The 11707-nt window shown below is 38.1% G+C and overlaps 3 protein-coding genes across 9 annotated transcripts in view; 1 reads left to right on the top strand and 2 right to left on the bottom strand.

Moving 5' to 3' along the window:
* LOC111874785 (ubiquitin-conjugating enzyme E2 W) overlaps positions 1-11707 on the top strand; it is a 47072-nt gene that overhangs the window by 15877 nt on the left and 19488 nt on the right. For 2 of the 6 annotated variants that reach the window (XM_033755590.1, XM_023870574.2), the window contains exon 2: positions 6042-6186. In XM_033755590.1, coding sequence (XP_033611481.1) covers positions 6123-6186 — 64 coding nt within the window. In that variant the 5' untranslated portion in view covers positions 6042-6122. Of the gene's footprint in view, positions 1-3189; positions 3206-3744; positions 4403-5527; positions 6187-7041; positions 7125-11707 lie in introns of those variants that run through there. The other 4 variants (XM_033755591.1, XM_023870575.2, XM_023870572.2 and 1 more) reach the window with 4 other exon arrangements.
* On the bottom strand, positions 1639-3169 carry LOC111874784 (mpv17-like protein 2). Of its 2 annotated transcripts, none has more exons than XM_023870569.2 (2): positions 2610-3169; positions 1639-2530 (listed from the first exon to the last, which is right to left on the bottom strand). In XM_023870569.2, coding segments are annotated over exons 1-2 (648 nt in total). In that variant the 5' UTR covers positions 2612-3169; the 3' UTR covers positions 1639-1884. The 2 variants fall into 2 exon arrangements, with proteins under 2 accessions (XP_023726337.1, XP_023726338.1); XM_023870570.2 differs by having other exon boundaries at positions 2749-3167.
* Positions 6224-11707, bottom strand: part of LOC111874783 (putative inositol monophosphatase 3) — a 14947-nt gene continuing 9463 nt past the window's right edge. The window contains exons 4-5 of the mRNA XM_023870568.2: positions 8352-8469; positions 6224-7090 (exon numbers count right to left, since the gene is read on the bottom strand). Coding sequence (XP_023726336.1) covers positions 6849-7090; positions 8352-8469 — 360 coding nt within the window. The 3' untranslated portion in view covers positions 6224-6848. The remainder of the gene's footprint in view (positions 7091-8351; positions 8470-11707) is intronic.

Below are 11707 nucleotides of genomic sequence, written 5' to 3'. Positions count from 1 at the left end.
ATTCATTTATTTCAAATTCAGTAAATCCAAAACATAGGTTGAAATACAACCCTGGATATAGAACATGTCAATAATAATATTAAAATAAGTTCCAAACATTGAAACAGTCAAGATAAACAATAAAAACGATATAAAATAGTACACAGTGTAATAACAATTTCATTAAATACAAACAGATTAAAACAAAGAATTTAAATTATCAGTAACATGAATCTTCTATATACAATTCCACCCAAAATATATTAAGTACAAAAGATTATTATGCGCTTTAGTTTCAAGATAAATATAAGCAATAAATATAACGCCTCACATACCAGTTAAATATCATATATACCTGTCACAGTCATACAATAGTCTGAAATCATTTACATAATTTAATGTAATCGTGTGTTAAAAAATAAATTATTAATAAAGTATTATAAAAATATTCATCGGGAAGTAGTTTGGTATGTTCATGTAGTGTGAGGTGAACTGTATATCCAGTGGATCTGATGAGGTTTGGAGTCTGGTTGTCTTCACTGGTCTCTGAACCATACAAATGAAATGGAATTCCAGCAAAGAAAGTCATGCTAATAGGCTGTAATAATTTTATTTCCATAAAAATCACAAGTGATGCAAGTGTGAATTTTCAGTGTCTTTCAAGTACATATGACTGTTGCAGATCACAAAGCTTCTCAATCAATCTGTTTGTTCCAAGAATCCATATTTGGTGATACAACCTCTGGATACAGAACAAGCCAATAACTATATATTAATATAACATACATATTGTACATGAGTCAACAACACAGCAGGCCACGCATAAACACGGAAATTCTAAGAATCTCCTTTCGCAAGATAAACAGGCGGCACAGGACCAGCCACCTCCACGAATAACAATAGGAGATTTGACGTGAACCTGTATGGTTCATAAATTTTAAGCTTGATCTTGAAAGTTTTTAAAACAAACTTTTTTAAAAAAGTTTTAACACCAAGAAGGCTGCCGTGAATGTGGAAGGTTGAACATTGTGTATATTGTGCATTTTAGACATCATATGTATATCCATACATTTAACATCTATTGTAATAGTAGTTTCCGAAAGTACTGATACCCTCTGAGGATGATCCGTAAGGGTCGAAACATGTAAGGGAGATAAATCCTCAAGTAATAAAAATAAAACATAAATAGTCACATTAGACGGTATTATTTTTGCCTTTGTAATTGTTAGTGTGACGGACCAGAATGAAACAAATCAAATTCATTGACTAGATGGTAATACCTTACCAAGATCCTAGCCTAGAATATATTAACAAATATTGAAATCTTTTATGTAATATGCCATATGAAAGGTTAGTTCATCTTGTATTTAAAATACATGTCACATACATATATAATATTTCTGAGAACTAGAACTAGTCCTCTTACAGCTGCATTCACAAAAAAAAAAAAACCCAAACATTAATTCAACAAACATGCATAATTGGGCCGCGCCATAACTCAAGTGGTTAGTCGCTAGCCTCCTGCCGCAGCGGCCCGGGTTCGATCAAGTGGGATTTGTGGTGGACAAAGTGGCGCTGGGACAGGTTTTCTCAGAATACTTGTTGCCCCTGCCAATCGTCAGTCTACCAATTGCTCCACAATCACCCCCACCTATCATCTGGGGCTGGTACAATAGGCCAGAAGTGGCCACAGTACAAGGACTTAGTCCCACCCCACTAGAAATAAAAAATAATGCGTAATTCATCAACCATACAATTAACAGGCATACGGTATAAAACATTTCACTTACATACACAATAGTTCTATGGTTTATGTTGTATTTAATCATGAATGACAACCCTGACAGTGCCATAACTTAATGTTGAGCTGTTCTAAATTTGTCTGGCAACTAAATAGCAGCTGCTTCATTCTGTGTTTTCACAAACTTCTGCTTCAACTTCTAGAGGTATCTCGTGTGCTACATAAGATGTATAAACATCATAGCCAAGTGATATTGTGTTGTCATATAGCACACGGAATCTTGTAGGTAAAAAATAGAAATTAATTATCTGTGCTGGTGGCCACACCACCCAATCTGCAACATATAAACGCCAACCTTTCTGTTTCAGTTGCATCACAAATGTGTTCACATTTGACCTTTCAAGGCATGCCAGTGTAACAAAAAATATTGTTATACAAAGTGGTGAGGTTACAAGTTGATCCACCAAAACTTTCTTCAGCACTGTCTTCAGAGTTCTCCCTGGAAAGAAACTGTCAAGCAATTTGTATGTGTGGTGACAGAATATTCCTACTGTCATGCCAGTAACTGACATATGTAACGTTCTTGTATGATTCCATTTCTGTTGGTCACCTTGTAAGAGCTCATAATGTTGTTGAAGTATGTCCCCAACTCCAGACAGAGTAAGAGAAATACCTACATTTGTTAAAAAAAGATGTTTGTTGAACATGGTGTGGCTCACTGCATGGCACTTTTGGATCACTTCAGATTTAAAAATACGTGCCACTGTAAGTCCAACATATTGCATTCTTGAATTCCTGGTTTTAAGTTGCCTAAAAAGGGTTAAAGAAATTAACTGCTATGTTTAGTCCGTAAGAATAATGCTATAAATAAGTAACAGATGGTAATTACATTTGTCCTTGCGGTTGTAAAAAGAACCAATTTCGTAACTAACGTGCTGAAATGCGTTCAAAACATCTCGTAAGACTTATTAGTCATTTCCTTTTTTATCTGTTCTCAAGGCTGAAGCATGATGAATACCGTCGCATACCTGCTTGTCCGCCTGGATCTCCTAGATATGGCCTAGATACTACAAAGTACAAACGCTACAAACTTTGTCGTTAATCTTTTCTAACCCCAGCACGGACACATATGTCGACACCATTCTCGCTTATGAAATGATTATACTAACATTTACAAAACATTTAGCTGTTAGCTGAGATTTGTCATGTGTGCAACTCGAGTAAAGCAAAGCATCTCATAGGTGATCAAACTGTTAGTCAGCTGTTAGATTATATGTGTGTCGCAAATATACAGTTTATTCAAGACTCATTATGTGTATTTAGTAAAATTCCTTATTTTGTAACTTTGTTTTGAATTGCGAACGGACTAATTCATATACCGTGTACGAATGAAAACATGTACAATGCTCGATTTTGAACTATTATTCCAGTTAATTCGTCAAAAGTTGGCAGCATCTATGAGCAATGATGGCGCAGCTTATGAAGGTCTGTAGTGTCTGTAGTTTTTAGTGTCGTAAGGTGTTCATTTCTACATTTGCCTTGTAGACTTCGTCTGATAATTTTATGTGCCATCAGCAATTGATCGACAGAGCATTGCTGATGTAAATTACAAAGATGTCAGTCGTGAAACAGTTTCGAAATCTTCAAGAAACAGGGAGTGCAAGACTTCAAAATCAATGTGGCGAATGGCGAAACATATTAAAATGTGCTACAATTTCGGAAGAATTTATTCGGCAGTTGGTATGTTCTAGGTGGAGCTTATATTGAAGTAGAATTAAATTAAATTAAATTTTCATCTCATATTTTTTAATCCGCGTTTATCAACCTGTGGCCCGCGATGATGGGAAAGGTGGTCCACAAGCAGACTTAAATTAAATCAAATAAAAAAAACAAGCTTTCTAATTTCCATGAACATTTCAATAACCAGCATTTGTGCCATTGCCTAGATTGTGGGGACATCAAAATCAAGTGTTTGGAGGATCCTGCACGACCAACAGCTTTATCCGTATCATCCAACTCGAGTACACGACGTAGGTCCAGCTGACTTCGTACCACGAGTTCAATTTTGTCAGTGGATACTGAATCAGTGTTTACATCAGCCGAACTTCCTGAATCACGGGTTATTCACAGACAAAACGCAGTTTACAAGGGATGGATGATTCAACTGTCAAAACAGCACAGTTTTCTGTCAGTGTCTTGGTGGGCATCATTGACGATCACTTGATTGGGCCTTTCCTCCTACCACTGCAACTCAATGGGCCCTTTTACAAGGTGTTCCTGGAATGTATCCTTCCGGCTTTGCTAGCAGATTTGCCACCGATTGTGCAGAGGCAAATGTGGATACAGCATGATGGAGCACCAGCACACTTCAGCATTGTATCATGAGACTACCTGGATGCTGCTTTTCATGGTCGTTGGATAGGAAGAGGAGGCCCAGTGCCTTGACCACTCCGATCCCTAGACTTGACACCACTGGACTATTTCCTCTGGGGCCATGTGAAAAGCTTGATCCACGACACGCCCATGGATAATGAATTCGAGGTGCTGGCCAGAATACTTGTTGAATGTGACGTGATCCGTGAGACACCTGGACTATTTGAAATGGTGCGCCCAAGTTTCTTTCATCGATGTAACGCATGCATTGAAAATGGAGGGCGCCAATTCCAACATCTACTCTAGCAGGTGAGTCTAAAGAGTTTGGAGGGAGTAATATGCCTGTGCACGCTCATCGACATTAAGGCCACCCTAGCGCTGCTATTTTACATTTGCAGACATGGGTTCCTATTTCAGAGTTGTTCTATAGGGAACCCTCAGTATGGCACCAAACACCTGGGACACCTGTATGTATGTATGTATGTATGTATATATATATATATATATTGTAACATGTCAACCCACTGTCAGGCAGCGGGATGTGGAACAAGGTTATGCAACCCACTTCTAAGTGCCAGCTGGTAAACAAGACTCCTGTGCAGGCACAATGACATCATAGTGCAGTAGTGAGTAGGAGTCACATCATCTTTGCATTTCTGCAAATGACATCACATATCCCCCCCACCAAGACCACTGCTTTGCAGCAGTCATTAAACAACCCTTCCATGCAACAATGAGGACAAGCTGCATTTTCCATGCTCTCCGATTCAAGTTTACATGACAAGGCCGATCCACAGAGTTGAACAAGAGTGGCAGAAGCAAGCGAAGTGGAACCAGGAATACAGAAGGTCGCCCTACGAGGCTGTCAAGTGTGATTTAGAAGACTTTATGTGTGCGACAGTTCAATGATACTGGAAGTGTAATTAGAAGATCTTATGTGTAATATTTGGAGTGATTTGAAATGACAGTTTCTGTGTGGAGATCTGTTGCTAGGAGGCGCCTAGTGGAAGACAGAGAATCCTAGTGTGTGCGCAATGGTGAACTGGAAAGTGTGTAAATCAGCGATAGCACTATATTGCATGTATTTAATTGTGATTAAGAGTGTGTGTAACCAAGCTGTTAATAAATCCAACCATCAAGACTAGAACCTGATTTCATCACGCATATCCCCCTCCACATGACAATATATATATATATATATATATATATATATATATATATATATATATATATATATACATATACACACACACTTGTAATATCAAGGTTGCAAAGTCTGTTGGTTGGGAACTATATATACTGAGGCCATAGAAAAAGTCAGTGGACAGTGACAATGATGGTACTTAAATTTTCCAACCATTTGCTTACTGTTTTATTCCCCTCTGCCCTTGCTGGCCAGCCAACTCAGAGCAGTTACTACTTGCAACTAATAACATCAAAATTTACAGCATTTTGAATAATCTGATATTGAATTAATGAGGTTTTACTGTATCATCAACCTAATGAAAGTGCTGTACATCTGTTCAACAGATGTCTGTTGCTGCTATACTAATGACTAACAACACACTTGGTCATACTTTGAAATTCTGTAGTATTTCTCTGGTTGATTGGACTTCAGCATCAAATAAGGTTGGGCTAATGTAATTCAGTTTGCTTTATACTGAACAAATGAATGAACAGATGAATGAATGCAGGAATAAATAAGTGAATAATGGGTGGGTACAGACCGGTCCTTGCAGCACAACCATTATTGATTTAATTAACTGATGTTACATTAGTTCTGTGTTGAGTCTACTGAATGTAAATGAAACATGAATTCTGCAACAAGTATGACAGTAGATGTCATGAGCATGCACCAGAATGACTTCTGTAAGGTCACTGTATTGCAGAGTTGTACTGAATGTGATGATACGATTTGTTGTTGACCACTTTCTTACTTTCATTACAGAATCAGGTAACTCACCTGTAGTTCTGAGCTGATGTTCTTCTATCGGTGCTAGACTACATCAGAGGGAATTTTATTACCTGCATGAGTTTAATGGCAAAATTGACTACTGATTCACTTCATTCAATTTATACACTTTTATGTAGCGGTAAGTAACTTGTGTGTGAAAATCTACTAGATATAGATTACTTTTATATATATTTATTTTTCTAGTATATTTTTATTGTAAAAGGGGAAAATATATATATGAATTATTCTTGAAATTCTTTCATCGCAACATGTACTGTTATTTTTATTACTAATATAAGATTTAAGTAACCCTCCAGTAAAATTTCTGTACCTCTTTACAGTACAGTGACAAGTTGCTTTAAGTTGGTTAGTCCCTTCTGTAATTATAAGCATTTAAATTCCTCTCTTGGTCGGTAGGTCATTTACAAGAAATAAACTGTCTATCAATACAAATTGTATCTATATTAATCAGTAAAAATGTTCAATTTTATATGGAAGAACCTTATATATTTCAATTTCCAACATTTAGTTTATATAGTGCCAAAGAGGTGTGATATCACACCAAAAATATAGGATTCTTTTCTCTGATATCACACCAAGGCCAGGGGATGGCTAACCAGGCCTTGCTCTGATTTGACACAGAGGTCCAGGTAAGAGTTATAAAAGTCTGCATTATGCAAGAGTGACAGGCATGTGGAAGTTTAGAATAACTGTTAACGGAATTTAAAATGAAAGATTTGGTCACCGTATTGTAAAACTGTTCCAGAATCACGCACACAATACAGTGAAAACAGTTGTGTCCTACAGCTTAAATGGTTTCAGCTTCTCCAAGTAGAATTCATGCTTCTCCATGGTTGCCAAAACACCTTTTGTGTTAACAGTATCTTCAGAAGAGTAATCCAGAACTTCATTTGACAGTGTTGTCATTTTTCCACCAAGGGCATTAATGATGGCATTGCCAGCGCAAATATCCCACTTCTTAATTTCCGTCATGTGAAGATAGGCATCAACATGTCTGCTCACCACCTCCAATGACTTGTACCCTAGAAAGGAAAGAACCAGGGATAAGCTCTACATGTAAGTACCAATAACTAATTCACCCCATGGTACAGGGTCCTCCTTGAGCAGCTGGTCAAGACAATTCCTACTGTTAATGGAAGGCAAATGTTGACCACCATCTTCACAAATGCTCATTATTGAACTGTCTGCAATTCATACCTTCAGTCTGGTTTCCAATGATCCATCTTTATACAAAGGGTCTGAAAAATAATGGTGGGGTTTCAGAGACTCTGTCTCCAAATACATTAAAGGCTTCACACTGAATCCTGTACCTTTACATTACTCCACTCAAACGAGATTGCTACAGTGTGTGTGGCAAGTAGTAAGAATTGGAATATTGACTGGACATATGCAGGGTCACAAACAGTGCACATGTGGAAACTTGCTAATTATGTTCCAAACTATTTGAGATACATTATAAAATGAACTATTAATTCCTTCAATTTGTTTCACATTTCACTAAATATTTGTTCTCAAAACCCAACCATTATTTTCTGGACACCCTATGTGATCTTTTCTCTTGAGGTTTCACAACTAAAATATCAGATAAAAATTGTTTCCTCCATGCACCGTTCAGCTCATCCTCCTCATTAAAAATATTATAGGATGAGTAAGAACTGAAAGCTGAATCATTATGTAATTTTCTTAATTTTCCTATCATGTATTTTATCTTGGATCCAAATATTTTGTTCATAACTTCAAAGTATCTGTTAGTTAGTTAGTTATTGGAGAGGGTGGGTTTCCCCATGCACTTAGACCTGTATTGGTCCACTGTGCTTCCTTCTATGATGTCTACCAGTCTCTATATCCTACCGGTACTGGTGCTTACCATCAGTCTCGCCCAGCCAGCGAGACCGGCTCTACTAGCTGAGAGGTATCTATAATGCTTCCCCCATCTACCAGAGGTATTAGAGACTGCTGTTGGGTGGGAAATGTCCGTAATTTGGCTCAGTGACCTCCTTTGGAGATATGAGGTTCTTTTACGTGCTGTAAAGCTACAACACGGGACCCACGGCTTAAAGTCCCTCCCAGAGGACTTGTTCCCTGAATTTTTCTGCCCTTAAAAATTCGACGACCTCCGCCGGGCATTTGAAAGTATCTGTTAACTATATTTATATTTTATAACGAATTTATACTAAAAAAATGAATGAACCATACTGGTATTTGAAACAGATTTCCCATACAAACTGGTAGTATCAATAAGCTTTTCTTAGTCTCTGAACATATTAAACAATATATACATACCTGCCCCTGCTGCAGGAATGATCTTGAGATATTTTCCAAATGCCTGTTCAGAAATATTCTTAGCCAAGCCCGGGTGAGACATCGACATGATTATCCTTATACCAGAGCTCTCCTCGGCCTGAAACACAAGAGGTAAATATGAAGACTTTGTCATGATTGATTTAATACAGTTCCACCCTCTTTCTACATGAACTAATTTCCATTACAATTTGCATAATTTTTGTAACTGTGTTTGTTTTGTGTATATTTTGTAACCAAACTGAAAATCTAGGAACGTAGGTTTTCTTAGGCGTATGCATGTCCCAGATTTTCAAGATCAAATCCAGAAAAAACATATCTTGATCTTCAGTCAAACTTCATTCTCAGACTTAGTTAAAATGGAAGATGAGCTTCTTTCCATTTTAAGGGTCATAAATCTACAGGTCATCATCAACTTGAATGCTATATATACACACACACACACACTCAAGGCATATCCACAAAATAAATTTCGTTCACAAATATTGCCGCCACAGTCCTGTGGTCACAGTGTTGCACATGCATGCAGACTTTATTGGTCCTTTCGAAAGGCACAGACACCATTTGCAGACAATCAAACTGTGTTTGTGCATCATTCTGTGTGTTTACAATGTTCAAGAATATTGAGAAGCCAGCCACATGTGAAATGCGGTCTGTAATCCACTTCTTGAATGCCAGAAACATGAAGCTAGCTGACATTCATCATCAACTTTGTGAGCTGTATGAAGAACATGCCATTAGTGATTCAATGGTATGAAGATGGGTGAGACACGTTAATGATGGACGCAAAAATGAGCATGATGATCTGTGGAGCAGCCAACCATCTGTGGGTAATGAAAATTGGTGAGTGGTGTGGAAGAGAAGATTCCAGAGAACAGACAGTTCACCATTTTGTCACTTTCCTGCATTTTCCACAAATTTCATGGTCACTTCTTTGTAAAACTTTGTCTTGGAAATTGTGTTCACACTGGGTGCCGAAGATGCTTACAGAAGAACACAAAATGGCAGGCCAGTGCGTTGACCTTTCTGACATGATACAGTGAGCAAGGTGATGACTTCTTGAGCCACAGTCACAGCAGACAAGACATGGGTGTTGCACGTAACACCTGAATCGAAGCAGCAGTCCATGGAGTGGAGGCATACATCATTGCCAAAAAAGAAGAAATTCAAACAGACCATTTCAACTCGCAAAATCATGTACACAGTGTTTTGGGACAGAATCACATTCTGCTTGTGGAATTCTTGCCTTAAGGCTCAACAATCAACACAGGTGTCCATTGTGACACACTTAAGAAATGATGTCGTGTGATCCAGAACAAGCAACGTGGCATGCTTAATCAGGGTGTTGATGTTTCAAAGCAATGCCTGCCCACAAGCTGCTGCTGTAATACAAGACCTGATCACGACATTTGGCTGGGAACAATTCAAACATCCCCCCTCCCCCCTACAGCCCAGACTTAGTGCCAAGTGTTTTCATATGTTCCTGCATTTGAAAACTTCCTTGGTGGCTGGTGATTCCACAATGACAAAGAGGTCAAAGAAGCCATTAACACATGGTTTGAATCGCAGGTGGCATCATTTTACGATGCACAGATACAAAAACTGATGCCCCACTACATGTGTCTCAACAATGACGGAAACTATGTCAGAAAGTAGCGTAAGGTATGTACATCAAATGGCAATATAAATGGCTTGGAAATAAATTCTTGTTTTTTTCAATAGCCCATCAGTACTTACTTTCATGGCACAGTTCACACTACCATACTATGAGAGTAGCAAATGAGAAAGTGATAGAGACAAATATGTTTAAGGGGCAGATGCCATGAGACTGCCCAAAATACCATCAAAGATATGGAACAAATGTGGTAATTCACCAGTTTATACCATGAGATTCTGTGCTAACAGGAGTGTTGCTTAACATAGAAATGGCACATCATATTAAGAAAAGAAGTATTAGTGTGAGGCTACTGATTATTATGACCTATAGCTCCATGGATTTCCTCAGTCCCTCTAGACATTCAAGGATAGCACCTTGATTTGGACACAACTTCAAATATGCTTATGAATCTCTGCCCTCGACCATCTTGGTCGGTCCAGACTGAAACCAAACTAAAGAAAAAATATACATAAGGTAGCCACATGCAGCCATCTATTTACCCTAGACCTAGCAAATGACCACCAAACATTAAGAGACAACCCAAATCACAGTGTTACTCCATTATCTAGTTGTAAAAAAATCCTGGTGGCCCCTAGCTGTATAGTCTACCAACCTGTTGACTGCACCATGCATCAGAGTGTGCAGTGGTGTGAGTTTATATAAGTAGCCAGTCCCTCCTATCAGACAAGCCAAATGATTTGTTATGAGGCAGTCATTGCTTATTTGGAAGTAGTCCTCATACTGGAGACTGAGGAAAATTTTAGGAACTACAATTCAAACTGCATACATTCAGAATACAATCCTCCACAATCCAAACAGGTACCAAAGTAGAGGCACGGAAGGTGAAACTGTGTCAAAGTGGAATAAACCTGTCTTACCTATGTAATGCTGAATGATGCCGTTTCTCAATATTATTACAAAAATTAGTTCAGGGGTCACTTCGTGTAGCAACAAATTCTATCGTTTGTACCCCTAGTGAAATTTTTTCAGTATGCTATTGACAGTGGACAGTTGGCTATATGGAAAGACTGAAGAAAACTACAGGAACCTCGTTTGGGTAACTTACCTCTGGGCCAAGATTTGAACCCAGGACCTCTTGATTATAAAGCAGAGTTCTAACCAACTATATTTCAATGCTCAGTTGCATTTTTTTTTCTTTATCTCATAAATCAGAAAATGTTGGATAATCCATGGACACAACCACCAAAATTTATGTATATGATTCTTATAGAAAACTGACCTCTTAACTCTTTGACTGGCGCGAAGGGTATTTAAATCCCACCCCTGTCCTGGCAGGCCCTTTAAACCTTATGTCGCTAAAATGCATGTAGTTACTTTTTCCTAAACAACTTCAACAAAAATTGGTTTTTAAAAACGAAATTTTCAGGAACTAATTAAAATACAATATATTATGCAATAAATGCCTTTCCATACCTCTTTATTAGTTTTTCTTCATGTGATAAACATTGAAACATGAAAGTTTGCAGAGAGCCACACCACAGCCTGCACACATGATACTTGTTTCTTTTCTAACCTTATGCTTAGCACTCACGCGACACTTTCTCAGGGCACCATTCTTCTTATTGTTACTGGGAGGAACATGGACCATTTTGTGAATTTTCAAGCCACCCTCTAGACGATTTACTGGCTCTTTCACTGGTGGCCTTTTCAAGGTCGAGGG

The sequence above is a fragment of the Cryptotermes secundus genome, unplaced genomic scaffold (genome assembly GCF_002891405.2).
Source record: "Cryptotermes secundus unplaced genomic scaffold, Csec_1.0 scaffold955, whole genome shotgun sequence".
NCBI classification, from domain to species: domain Eukaryota; kingdom Metazoa; phylum Arthropoda; class Insecta; order Blattodea; family Kalotermitidae; genus Cryptotermes; species Cryptotermes secundus.
Note: the sequence above shows the minus strand (reverse complement) of the source record. Positions and strands in the feature narration are given on the sequence as shown.